The sequence below is a fragment of the Haliotis asinina genome, chromosome 16, assembly GCF_037392515.1.
Source record: "Haliotis asinina isolate JCU_RB_2024 chromosome 16, JCU_Hal_asi_v2, whole genome shotgun sequence".
NCBI classification, from domain to species: domain Eukaryota; kingdom Metazoa; phylum Mollusca; class Gastropoda; order Lepetellida; family Haliotidae; genus Haliotis; species Haliotis asinina.
In genome coordinates, this window is record NC_090295.1 from 43,283,914 (window position 1) to 43,297,997 (window position 14,084).

The 14,084-nt window shown below is 39.5% G+C and overlaps 1 protein-coding gene across 2 annotated transcripts in view; it reads left to right on the forward strand.

Annotated features, from left to right (window-relative positions):
• LOC137267965 (mitofusin-2-like) overlaps positions 1 to 14,084 on the forward strand; it is a 37,211-nt gene that overhangs the window by 5,893 nt on the left and 17,234 nt on the right. The window contains exons 2-12 of one of the 2 annotated variants that reach the window (XM_067802425.1): positions 3,419 to 3,704; positions 5,112 to 5,241; positions 7,077 to 7,239; positions 7,784 to 7,905; positions 8,904 to 9,012; positions 9,885 to 9,989; positions 10,100 to 10,253; positions 10,522 to 10,589; positions 11,128 to 11,249; positions 11,870 to 11,996; positions 12,708 to 12,812. In XM_067802425.1, the coding sequence (XP_067658526.1) occupies positions 3,506 to 3,704; positions 5,112 to 5,241; positions 7,077 to 7,239; positions 7,784 to 7,905; positions 8,904 to 9,012; positions 9,885 to 9,989; positions 10,100 to 10,253; positions 10,522 to 10,589; positions 11,128 to 11,249; positions 11,870 to 11,996; positions 12,708 to 12,812 (1,404 nt within the window). In that variant the 5' untranslated portion in view covers positions 3,419 to 3,505. Of the gene's footprint in view, positions 1 to 3,418; positions 3,705 to 5,111; positions 5,242 to 7,076; positions 7,240 to 7,783; positions 7,906 to 8,903; positions 9,013 to 9,884; positions 9,990 to 10,099; positions 10,254 to 10,521; positions 10,590 to 11,127; positions 11,250 to 11,869; positions 11,997 to 12,707; positions 12,813 to 14,084 lie in introns of those variants that run through there. The other variant, XM_067802424.1, reaches the window with a different exon arrangement.

Sequence of the window (14,084 nt, forward strand, 5' to 3'; positions counted from 1 at the left end):
CACATAGGTGAAAATTGTCGTCAAAGGCTGACTACTTTTGTTCGTGCTTCTGGGAAGCGTCACTCGTACGCGTAACGAAATTGTGAGGACGCTGTGTGTGTCTGTGACGAGCGGTGGGTGGAAAGTAGATGTGTTTCATCGCGAGTGTACACCTATGTGCATTCGTGTACACGAACAAGTACTTATACGAGGTAAATCTGCATGGAATAAGCTTTCAGAAAATATAAACATCATGTTTGTGTGAAATGTGCACATAGGTGAAAATTGCCGTCAAAGGCTGACTACTTTTGTTCGTGCTTCTGGGTAGCGCCTCTCGTACGCGTAACGAAATTGTGAGGCCGTTTGTGTGTCTGTGACGAGCGGTGGGTGGAAAGTAGATGTGTTTCATCGCGAGTGTACACCTATGTGCATTCGTGTACACGAACAAGTACTTATACGAGGTAAATCTGCATGGAATAAGCTTTCAGAAAATATAAACATCATGTTTGTGTGAAATGTGCACATAGGTGAAAATTGTCGTCAAAGGCTGACTACTTTTGTTCGTGCTTCTGGGAAGCGTCTCTCGTACGCGTAACGAAATTGTGAGGACGCTGTGTGTGTCTGTGACGAGCGGTGGGTGGAAAGTAGATGTGTTTCATCGCGAGTGTACACCTATGTGCATTCGTGTACACGAACAAGTACTTATACGAGGTAAATCTGCATGGAATAAGCTTTCAGAAAATATAAACATCATGTTTGTGTGAAATGTGCACATAGGTGAAAATTGCCGTCAAAGGCTGACTACTTTTGTTCGTGCTTCTGGGTAGCGCCTCTCGTACGCGTAACGAAATTGTGAGGCCGTTTGTGTGTCTGTGACGAGCGGTGGGTGGAAAGTAGATGTGTTTCATCGCGAGTGTACACCTATGTGCATTCGTGTACACGAACAAGTACTTATACGAGGTAAATCTGCATGGAATAAACTTTCAGAAAATATAAACATCATGTTTGTGTGAAATGTGCACATAGGTGAAAATTGTCGTCAAAGGCTGACTACTTTTGTTCGTGCTTCTGGGAAGCGTCACTCGTACGCGTAACGAAATTGTGAGGACGCTGTGTGTGTCTGTGACGAGCGGTGGGTGGAAAGTAGATGTGTTTCATCGCGAGTGTACACCTATGTGCATTCGTGTACACGAACAAGTACTTATACGAGGTAAATCTGCATGGAATAAGCTTTCAGAAAATATAAACATCATGTTTGTGTGAAATGTGCACATAGGTGAAAATTGCCGTCAAAGGCTGACTACTTTTGTTCGTGCTTCTGGGTAGCGCCTCTCGTACGCGTAACGAAATTGTGAGGCCGTTTGTGTGTCTGTGACGAGCGGTGGGTGGAAAGTAGATGTGTTTCATCGCGAGTGTACACCTATGTGCATTCGTGTACACGAACAAGTACTTATACGAGGTAAATCTGCATGGAATAAACTTTCAGAAAATATAAACATCATGTTTGTGTGAAATGTGCACATAGGTGAAAATTGCCGTCAAAAACTGACTACTTTTGTTCGTGCTTCTGGGAAGCGTCTCTCGTACGCGTAACGAAATTGTGAGGACGCTGTGTGTGTCTGTGACGAGCGGTGGGTGGAAAGTAGATGTGTTTCATCGCGAGTGTACACCTATGTGCATTCGTGTACACGAACAAGTACTTATACGAGGTAAATCTGCATGGAATAAGCTTTCAGAAAATATAAACATCATGTTTGTGAGAAATGTGCACATAGGTGAAAATTGCCGTCAAAGGCTGACTACTTTTGTTCGTGCTTCTGGGTAGCGTCTCTCGTACGCGTGACGAAATTGTGAGGCCGTTTGTGTGTGTCTGTGACGAGCGGTGGGTGGAAAGTAGATGTGTTTCATCGCGAGTGTACACCTATGTGCATTCGTGTACACGAACAAGTACTTATACGAGGTAAATCTGCATGGAATAAGCTTTCAGAAAATATAAACATCATGTTTGTGTGAAATGTGCACATAGGTGAAAATTGCCGTCAAAAACTGACTACTTTTGTTCGTGCTTCTGGGAAGCGTCTCTCGTACGCGTAACTATATTGTGAGGACGCTGTGTGTGTCTGTGACGAGCGGTGGGAGGAAGGTAGGTTTGTTTCAACACGATGATACACCTATGTGCGTTAATGTACACGAACAAGTACATGTACGAGGTAAATCTGCGTTGAATAAGCTTTCAGAAAATATGAAAATCATGTTTATGTGAAGTGTACACATAGGTGAAAATTGTCGTCTGAAGTCTAATATCTACTGGTATGGCAGCTAACATAAAACGTAAAACTGTTTTTACATCGGTAGAAGTGACCCCCACTCTTAATCGTGTTTTCCAACGATTATACTTCCAACAAAAGAGTAGTCCGTATGAAAAAATGTTATTCGTGATTTTGTTTAAATTTATTATACCCCTTTGATGTAACGCAAGAAATATCGCCATGTACATTACGCACGCTTCACACAGTCTCAGACTCAAGACGGATGTTTTGACTGGGCAATTTAGTCAGGCATCAGTTACCTCCCATTAATGACACGCTAACCCGGTCACTTCCACGCGAGACGATTCGCGCAGTTTCGAAGAAAGTAAACATGTTTCAACACAATAACAAACAGGTGTGCGTTGGTGTGCATCGAAAACTGCATATATATTATGAATCTACGATAAATGAGCTTTCAGAAAATACTAAATGTAAGTTTCTGAAAATTATGCACATAGGTGAAATTCGCAGTTGAATATCGCCAATTTTTGCTCAAATTTTGCACATTTTTGTCATTTTTTGACAATTTAATTTCCTCTTTTTATGTTTTCATTCACGTCATCCAATAACTTGACCATCTGTCAATGACTGTAGCAAATTTTGTTTAATTATTTTCACAAATAACAATTTTAGACATGTTTTTGTGTGACATGCAGAATTTCTCTCTCTGTGATCAGGGAGTCACGCGTATGAGTGACCCCCTCTCAGGTAGTCACTTGTACGCGTAACGGGAGACCGTCTCGCGTACACGTTACGTCCTCTACTGTACAGTATATTAATATAATTGAAATACTGTTAAAGCGAGTCATTGTGCTGAAAGTGAGTTCATGTGATTAATGATAAAGTTAGCAGTCTGTTAAGTTAGTTATTGGCTTATTCATGTCATGTTTATAGGAATTAACTTCAATGCTGTGTATTTATTGTAAATTATTGAGATATATATATTTTGATTGCTGTCTCTGTTTAATATGTTGTGCAGAATCACAATCCACACCATGCCTAATGTATACACATTAATAGGATAAATGCAAAAAGTATTGAAGTCAGAACTCAATCAAGTTCATGCACTTATGTTTAACCACTAGTTTAGTTTAGGACATTGCCTTGAAGGTTGTCCTTTTCTTTCACAGGTTGAAACGTGACGGACCATTTATACAGACCACAAAGATTTGTTGGATGCAATATATAACTGTGTCAATGGTTGCTGGAGAGTAGAAATGTCTGGAGTAGTGCGTAGAATGGAAGAAGTCGATCAGAGGGGGCAGGGGGACATTGGGGGACGTGCTAGGAATATGGGAAATGGGGGACACAACCAGCGCTCACATTTACAGTTTTTTGGTCAAGCCAAGAAACAGATCAATGACATCTTCAAAGAGATTGGAGAATATGTTCAAGAGACAGACAAGTTTGTTGATGGTGAGTGAATAACGAACAATATTTCAGAAAATCATCTAACTAGTATGATGAGGTTTGAAAATATGCATGTTACTTTGCTCATGTTAACCCCGGTATGTACCAGTAGTGTTGATGTCAGGATCAATTTTTAATGATTTAAGGTGAAACAGTATCTGAAACTCCCTTACACAGTGTTACTTTGCTTTTGATATGGTATGCGAGATGTCAGCCTAATTGAATTGCAAAATACATTTCTCCAACTGATGAAAAAAGCGCCCTGTCTTAATGGGAATAGACCTCAGCTTCTTTTGTCATACATATCAGCTATGATTACAGTGCCATGTTGAAAGTGGTCAAATGTAGCATATGTTAGATTGTTACTCAGAAAGTGTAACCCCAAATATAACATGTTACATATCAGCTGTTTTTGCTGATGTTTTCATCTGTGTGAGGTTTTGTGATGGACTGGAAACAGTTTAGAAGGTTGAAAAGTCTCACCTGAAATATATCAGATTATTCATTCATGTGTTCGCGGTATTGTTTAAGTCTTTAAAATAGTAAAACGTGTTTCCTGATGTACACTCATCTCTAAGATGTGTAAATTGACCGTTCATGTCCACTTTAGTATGCCAATTAGTGTACTATACATATTTTTTATTTAATTTTCATCTACCTGGAGACCCGTTTAGGTCTGGAATAGAACTGATCTTCAGTAAAACATGCTTGTGATAAGAGACGACTTATGTGATGGGGTGGGCCTGATTGACATGTGTCATTGTATCCCAGTGGCATAGATCATTGCTTATGCTGGTGATCACTAGACTGTCTGGTCTAGGCTTAATTATTTACTCTAAATTACAGACCGCCACCATATAGCTGGAATGTTGTTGAGAGTGGCATTAAACAACAAATCAACTAATGGCACTATAAATATTTTGGACGCTTGAAAGTAATTTTGAATCACCAGATCATGGTTGATATGTCTTGAGGAAAGTGCTATGAAACACTAACTCACTCATTGACTTATCAACTTTGACCTACTTGACACTTGAAACTGCTTGTGTGTTGAAAAGGATTGGGACCTGTGAAGGTCAGGGGTAGAATAGGCCTTCAGCAACCCTTGCTTGTCATAAAAGGCAACTCTGCGTGTTGTAAGAGGCGACTAACAGGTTTGGGTGGTCAGGCTTGCTGACCTTGTTGACACATGTCATCGGTTCCCAATTGCGCAGATTGATGCTCATGCTTTTGATCACTGGATGGTCTGGTCCAGACTAGATTATAAACACCGCCACTGGAGTGGAATAGTGCTGAGTGTGGCTTAAACTAAACTCACTCACACACTCACTAAAAAGGGTTGGAATAGGGTGGTGTGATTTCACAACCTGAGCATAGCTTGAGCTTGACATACTCAGAACATAACATCTTCAGAGATTGGAACCAGCGCTCAAGAGATTCTGCCAGCAGATGTTAGTGCAAAGGTCAAAGCCTATAAAGAGAAAGTTCAAGGCATCCGAGAAGTCATACAGAGGAAGCACATGAAAGTTGCCTTTTTTGGAAGGTGGGTGGTTGTTTTATATAAAAGTGAAAACATGCTGGCACGTCATTAGAGAGAAAGATGACTTTTTTATTAAATGAGAGAATGTTGTTTTATAGTGGTCTGTGTATACATGATATTTGATACACAGTTATATATCACACCAATGTGTAACTTTGGAGTGAGCAAAGGATATAACTCTCTGTATTTTCTTTTTCTGGTGACATAGGATTATTATGGTTCATGTGCCATGACTGACTGCTGGTTTGTTAAGACAAAGCCCCAATTTTTATCCTTCAGTCTTATATATCATGTCATGTATTATGATACTCTTTCATGTACATTAACTAGGTTGAACTCAGCCTCAGGAGCTGAAATCAGGTTAAAGGCACACGTCACAAATTTCCAACCATATTTTTAACTGTATTGTGCATATTAGGGCATATTCACTCCTTAGCTCTTCATTGATGCATTGAAAGAATTGTTATTCCTTATGATATGCTTGAAATAAATAATTGAAACTTCAAAGTGAACAGCTTCCAAACAGAGAATGCTTGCCGCATGTTGAATGTAATCAGTTTCTGTGTACGTGTACATCAAAAGCTGTTGCATGCAGTGTTGCCGGTGTTTTTACCCATTGAAATACAAAATAGTCCATTGAAATTGTAACATTAGGAGAAATTCCCATTACTAATGCATACTTGCTCTGTTTGTGAATATGGAAACACAAAAATCCTAAAAGTCCTGTTGTTCAGATTTAATCAAAGATGCATTGTAAAATATTCCTAAAGAGTGTTCCAGGGGACAAATGACATAACCCCTTGGGTTTTTGCTTGAAATAGTGGTCAGCTGATATAGGGTGAGAGAGTGGATTTAATACATTAGTGTCTGAATTCATTGCAACATTTTTATTCAATCTTGTAATCTAAATAAGTAATTTTGTTTGGAATAAATTATATTGTAGCTTCCTTGGGGGATGATAGTATGTAATGTTTATTGAGAGAAATGCATTATTTTACCTTTAGAGCAGTGTGATATGACATTGTGCCTTTAGTTTAATGTCTGAGACTGCATCAAATGTCATAACCGTAAATCACCCAAGTCACTAATTATCAACCCCTGATGTCTACTCCAGTCTGGCTTGTCGTCTGAACAAAGAATAATTATATGAAGACTCATCAGTTAGATATAAATTGGGAGTTGGTACACATTGTGATTCTGTTTGTAAATGATATTTGAAATAGACATATATGTTGGGAAGCTTCAGGATGTCATAAACAATGCTTACATTAAACTTAAGAGAGAAGGAACACACTTAGACTCTAATCCTATTTCTGATGTAAGGGTTGTGCTATTTTGCAGGGCATTTTCATTTGCAGTAGCCTGACATCTTTCCTTACCTGCCCGATGAATGATTACAGTTGACAGGACCAGTATCTTCTGCAAATGATAATGCCTTGAAAAATTGCTTTGCCGTTATTATAGCTAAAATGTATAGAGTTTTTGATAAAATAAAAACAAACCCAGGTATCGGATTTGAAGCATGTACTGCTAACAACAAGTGACTGACCTCACGGACACACTTTTTACAAATATTGAAACATAAGACAAAACAGATGACGTCACTATTGAGAGTGACAACATTTGACTATGATCATTGCCCATACTACCAGCCACCATTTTTTTCAATGCTCAACAATGTTAAGAGTTCAAGTTGATGTTTTCATTGCTGCCTGGTGTGATTAACGTTGCCATCAGCAAAGAAGTTTGTAATGGTAATGGTTCATGTGATGAATGTGTCTGTTCCTGTAATACATTATGTATTCAAAGATGAAGTTTGAATTCGGTTTTGTCTGCAGAACTTCCAATGGAAAGAGCACTGTCATTAACGCCATGTTGCGAGACAAGATTATGCCAAGTGGGATTGGCCACACCACCCATTGCTTCATCCAGGTGGAAGGGTCAGACTCCACAGAGGCCTGTCTTCTCACCGAGGAGTCTGACCAACCCAAGAACCTTGGGGTAACACATTTCACATTTCTCAGCATGTGGTACATAAATAATTGAATTGTTACGTATGAGGAGGGATTGTTAACAGATGTAGTCCTAAAACTTTTTTGTCAGTTTGGTTGGTAAATAGCGGCCATGTATCCCAACAAGGAGAGATTGTGTTGAAGTGTCTTTCCCAGAATAATGGGCACCCTCGATTGTATACTCCACAGGAAGTTGATGCAAAAATCATGTGATACAGATTAATGTTAAGTGTTGTTACCTTATGTTGTCACCATGTATGTGATTTGTTCTGTACATGTCCCTGTTCTCACAAAACAAAAGCTCAGTGGTTCATCTTGTGTCTGTCCCTTTATTGCCAGTAGTAAGTGGTGACCTAATTAACTAGTGATCAGCGTCTTTGACGTTGAGTGTTAATATTATCACAGGTGAAAAAAGTTTAATGCTTGCTTGTTGATATTTGAAACTGGGGATTAGACATTGGCCATTGTCATGGTTTTGTCCTGTTTGTGTTTGCCATTTTGTGCCGGCCTGATATCATTTTGATTCCTTTCAGTCAATCAAACAGTTGGCCCACAATCTGAGTGATCAGCGACTCAAGTCCAACTCTCTTATTCGGATCATGTGGCCCAAGGATAAGTGTCGCCTGTTGAGGGAAGATGTGGTGTTTGTAGACAGGTATGTGAGAAATATCTGTAAGAATTTAAAGTACTTATAAGATGTGAATATAGTGGACTTAATGGTTACATCTGTTGTTGGCTGATAGTGTGTGTGTGTGTTATGGGATCCTGATGATTTGAGATATTGTTTGTTGTCAGTTACTGATTTACTTGGAACAGACTCCATTGTTTGCAGTGTGGAGCAGTGCTGACTGCAGTGAACACTGAGCATATTTATGGCAGTGGATAGCCTTTTCATCATGCCTGCGTCCAGTTAGCAACATGCTTAGAATGAGCGATGCCGTCTTCTTTGGTCCCCTACCTGATACTGACTATTGCAAAAGTATAAAGTGCTCTGGTGGTTATGTGTCTTTGATGATTAGGTTATTATCCTCTGCTGTATAACTACTATTTTCATATTTAATACTTTGTTCCAAGTCAGGTTTGGTGACCTTGACCTTCATTGCAAGGTCACAAGGGGACTTAAACGTTATACTCATGTAAAAGATACCTCAAGAACCATTCATGTTTTGATTATGTCATATTTGGCACTAGGCCTCATTTACAGAAGGCCCAGTTAAATTTGGTGACCGGCACATGATTTTCAGGATCACAGTGACATGACTTCAGCTTGTTAACTTGCATCCTAAGATTGTCAACAAGATATCTCAAGAACAGTTCCCTGGAATTTCTTCATAGACTTTCAAGACTTCTCTTCAATGTATTTTGTTATTAATTTCGTTATTACTATTTTGCATATTGCATATACCAAGACATGCATATCAATGTCAAAGAGCAAGGTGTCAAGAGAGGTTGACTGGTCATGTTTCTGTTGACATTTAACTTCTTCTTAAACTACGACCTACCCTTTCATTATTTTTTAAATTAGATTTGATAATTTACGGCAGGGTATTACATTATCTAAGTGATAATGCTTGTTTGTGTTTGTCCTTGCACTATTCAAAATACAATGAAAGAATTTGCTTGTCATTGCATTGATGCCCTTGTTTATTTTAGCCCTGGCATAGACGTTGACCCTGACCTTGACTCCTGGATCGACCAGTTCTGTCTGGATGCGGATGTGTTTGTCCTGGTGGCAAATGCAGAGTCCACCCTGATGCAGACAGTGAGTACACTATTCATACACTGATGTACTGGTACTATGTTACCCTCTTATACCAATGAATGGAATTCTGGCTAGCTATTCTCGAAACGTTCGTAGCCCTACGAACTTCTTAAGCCCATTCTTAACACATTGGCTACGATCAATGTTAAGAATTCTTAGGGTTACGAACGTTTCGAGAATAAGGGCCCAGATTTGTACTTTGTTATGAGTTTTTCATTACATTCACGAATGTTTCAGTTGTTTGACATGTTTGTAAATAAATAATTGATTGAGTATAGGTGTACTAGGGACATATAGTCTTACCCAGAATCCCCACTGAGTGAAGGTGTGTGCAGTTATTGAGTCTAATCAGGGTATGCAATACCCAAATAGTCCACAGCTCATGTAGGACCTATGGCTTGTAGAAATTGCTAGATTTGGGGAGAAAATGACTCAACCATCTAGGCTTTCACCTGTCCTTGACAAATGGAGAATTTCTCACACTATCTGGTATTATGAAAGAGAATTCTAATTAAGGTTGCATATTACTGATAAAGATTGGATCAAGCTAATTATGCACAAGCAGGTGAATAGCAACAACCTTCTGTTATGCATGTTGTTTAGTCCACATGGAGGATTTGAAAAAAATAAATAACAAAGTAAGTAGTGTGATAAATTCACCCTTCCAGGTATGTATCCATACTAAGGTTGGCCTTAAGGATCTTTTAGGTGTATGGAAGTGTAACCAGACTGACAGATTGCTCATCTAGAGCTGGAACCATGTCCATATCATCAAAAGAGTTGATCCATTGACTCTCTAACACAAGTTTCAGAACCAAAAAATATTGTCCCGATCTGCGCCATCGTTACACCTGTTCCTGTCTGTGTTTCAGGAGAAGAACTTCTTCCACAAAGTGAGCTCTCGTCTTTCGAAACCCAACATCTTTGTACTACAGAACCGCTGGGATGTGTCCGCCATGGAGGAGGATGTGGAAGACGTAAGTATGCTCCTGTCCCACGTATAGAGAACATTTCAGTGAACATGTGTCATACAGAGGCAGAGAAATATTTCTGTTAGTTGAAAACTAACCGCTGGTGTCTGTTGTAGGTGAGGAAGCAGCACATGGAAAGGAACATTGAGTTCTTTGTGGATGAATTGAAGGTGGTAGACAAGAAGACAGCCGAGGACCGAGTGTTCTTCGTGTCAGCTCGTGAGGCCCTGGTTTCCAGGCTCCATCAGGACAAGGGAACGCCTACCCCCAGTAAGATGTTGTCAGTTTCAGAATAGACTGCACTCTGCAAGCCCAGTTAAAACATTCTTTCTAGATAATTACTGTTTGCGTCAGGACCATCAAATATCTCATGACTTCATTGGATTTGATCTTGAGAAAAGTGAAATTTATCCGAAATGTATAAAGGCTTCACAAAGTTTTTTGTGGAAAGTATCTTTGTATGTTTGTTAACTTTTTCAGAATATGTAGACAATGTAAGCTGGAGACACTTGAATCCACCATAATTTTCTTGTTGCAGGTGGTGTATTGCAGGACGGGTTTCAAATACGACTTTTCGAATTTGCCAATTTTGAAAACCAGTTCGAGGTATGTGCTTGTATTTGCAGATTTCTTTTTTCTATATCCAAATCTGGACTATGGGTTAGGTTTAGTATCCCATGCTGGTTGTTTATTATGCCCTCAGTGGATGGGAGTTTAATTGAAAAAGGAAAATTTAGTCACGTAGGGATTTATTTGTATAACTTAATGTGAAAAATAAGTGAAATATTTTTTACTTACCTTACCATAGGTCTATAGCATATTACCTCAAGCTTTGCTTAGTAGGAGATCTGACGGAGTTGAATTGCTATTCAGTCTTGAATGGTTACCTCGCAATCAATGACTGTCATGATACGGAAGTATCTGGATCTCCCCACTGCGCATGCGAGCAGACTCCACGAGAAACTTCACTTTTGCTTCAAGCGTCGTCTTGTATCCCAGCTGTGAAGATTGATACTCCTGGTACTGATCACTGAATTGTATGGTCCAATTTTCATTGTTTACAGAGCGCGCCATGAGGCTTAAATAATGCTGAGTGCAGTATTAAACAACAAATGTTAAACACAGCTTACTTTTCGTCCTTTAGCAATGCATCTCCAAGTCAGCTGTGAAGACCAAATTTGAGCAGCACACTGATAGGGGCAAGTCCATCACGTCTGATGTCAGGGGAATCATGGAGCAAGCCTTCAACACAAGTTTACAGCTGAAGTGAGTCAGTTCACACTACAGAGTACAATGCTTGCATTCCTGTATGCTGTGTGTGCTCAAGATATTTGAGTCTGCTGGCTACATGTCCTTTCGCTTATTTTTTTGGGTATTACTGCTTACCTGTCATGACTTTTTTTCAGTGACCAAAACATTTGGTTATGAGTCAAAATCTTTTGAATGTGATGTATAGGAGAAAACACACCTCTGAGGTTTTGGTAGACAATGTAAAACTAGGGGCATTTCCCGACCCCCGATGCGTTTGCTTTGTGACTTTAATCTTGAATGATATTTTTCAGTTGATTTCAAACACTCATGTATCATTTTGAATGTTAATGTTCATATAAAGTTAGGAAAAGTAAAACCTTGGAACTGGTCTTACTCCAAAAGTAAAACCTGGGAAGCGGTCTTGCTGACAAAAAGTAAAACCTGTCCCTCCAAGACAAAAAAATCTCAAATGTGGTTGTTCTTGCAAAACAAGAGATGACCTAATATATTGTGAGAAGCACACTTTAGGTTTATATGTGCCATGTGAACGTTAGTTATGGTGTTGCTGGAGTTTGAGTTACATGGGGATGGTGGAAAGATGGTACAGTGGTCAACATGACTGCTCCTGCTTCTAGAAATGACCAGGAAAATAAGCGACAAGAGCGAGGGGACGAGCTGGACTTCCTGGTGAAGCAGCTGACCTTGCTGACCAATGAGGTAAAGGACAAGATCAAGGCCATGGTGGAAGAGGTGGAGAGGAAGGTAAGGGTGTCGCAGTTCTCCTTACTTGGTTTGGAGGGGTGGAGTGGTAGAACCTTATGGAGTTAGATTAGGTGCCACACAGGTTCTAGAGTAGGCCTTACCATGAGGGTTCAGAATGAGTTTTACCTTGTGCAGAATAACTTCCACCCTTTTGGATAAGAATGGGTCCCACCCTTTGAGGTCAGAGTGGTGCCAGCTGTGACTAGTGTGAGATAAGAACAGGATAGGTCCCACTCTGTGGGATCAGAATGGGTCCTAACTTGTGGGATTAGAATAGGTCCCATCCTGTGGGATCAGAATAGGTCCTACCCTTTGAGGTCAGAATAGGTCTTGCCCTATGAGGTTAAAATGGGTCCCACAATGTGGGGTTAGAATGGGTCTTACATTGTTGGATTAGAATGACTCTTACCCTGTGAGGTCAGATTGAGTCCTGCACTGTGGGCTTAGGTCTTATCGTGTTTGATTAGATCCCATCCTATACACATTTGCAGGAACACTGAGACATCGTAATTGGTCTGATCATTAGGCTTGACATTTCAATCCATGGTGATCTATGATTTTGTTCATAATAATATTAATGTCTACCACAGTCTTACATGATTTTGGATTTTGCATATTTTTGGTCGCTGAAATTTATGCATATAATCCTTTAAAATTGGAACCCACACCAAGTTCTGTTTGTTGGTTCAAACAAAGGTATTTCATGTACAGGTGGGAACAGCACTGAGTGAGGAGATCCGTCGCCTGTCTCTCCTTGTGGAGGAATACGACCACCCCTTCCATGCTGACAATGTCACCCTCAAACATTACAAGAAGGTGAGCCCAGCAACACATGTATCTCAACCCAAACAGGAATGGTCAGCTAGACAGCTCTTACTGTGGCCATGATAAAATAATTATTAAATTTTCATTCTATCACCCAGCCCCTTATTCATCCTTACATCTCTTCTGCAGACCAAGAATTCATTCTGATTGTACTCAGAAAGGTCTAGGTTACAACTGTTCTCTGGTAAACAGTGCTTGTCATTAGTGGCGAGATTGGGTTGTCAGTCCCAGTGACTTTAGATGACACGGCATTGTATTCCAGTACTATGACTTGATGCTTATGATGTCAATCACTGGATTCTGTGGCCCAGGTTCAATTAATTACAGACTGCCCCAAACAAACAAACACTGTGTATGTTCTCGTCTTTGTTTGCTTGATGAAACACACTATATCCCAGTCCTTCTGAACATTCATGCTTCCTGTTAATGACATCTGATCACACGCTTAGGAAATTTAATAATTAATTTCTCATGGCCTAATGGTATCTTATAAGCAGAATGTGTTTGCATTTGACATGGTATCTTAAATAAGGATTTTGTCATATCATAGAGAAATAGGAAAATATCCCTATGGAATGTTGTATTGCACGGTATGTGAGACTTGCATCAGCCGTCGTGTTTCAAGTTCAGTCTACTGTAAATGCCATCCAGTATACATAGCAGGTAATGTTGGTATTGGAGAAAGGTCACCAACGCTGTGTTCTTACCTGGTTACCATGGTTACACCATCCACAACATACAATTAGTCAACATGACCAGCTTCTCAATTTGATATCCAGGCTTTTACAAAATCTGTTTGAAGTGAACGTTGGTGACTCTTTTACCTGGTACCAGACCTGATTTTTAATGTTTGTCTGCCTGGATTTGCTGGTAATTATTGGACCTTTTGAAAGAAGTGAAATGTCATACTATCCCAACGATTGTGTTTGATACGAAAGATGATGTCTTCATTCACAGTAAAACAGATTTGGGTTTGAGTTTTGTTATGGCTTTGTTAAAAGCATTGAAGAATGAATAGAGTACTTGTGTTTAATAACAATTTTATGTTAGATATTCAAGAAAATAGTCAACCAGTGCTTTTGCAGATCTAAATTAAGCAAAGGAAAACATTTGTAATTATTGTATTTAAGATAAGAACTAAGGAATTGTTAAGTGAACAGTCATGCTTGTATACCATCTGTCTTGTGTGGGAGAATTGTTTGATTCCATGTTTCGTGTGAAAGTTGATTAGTAACTCAGCATTGAACTAAACAATGCACCTGA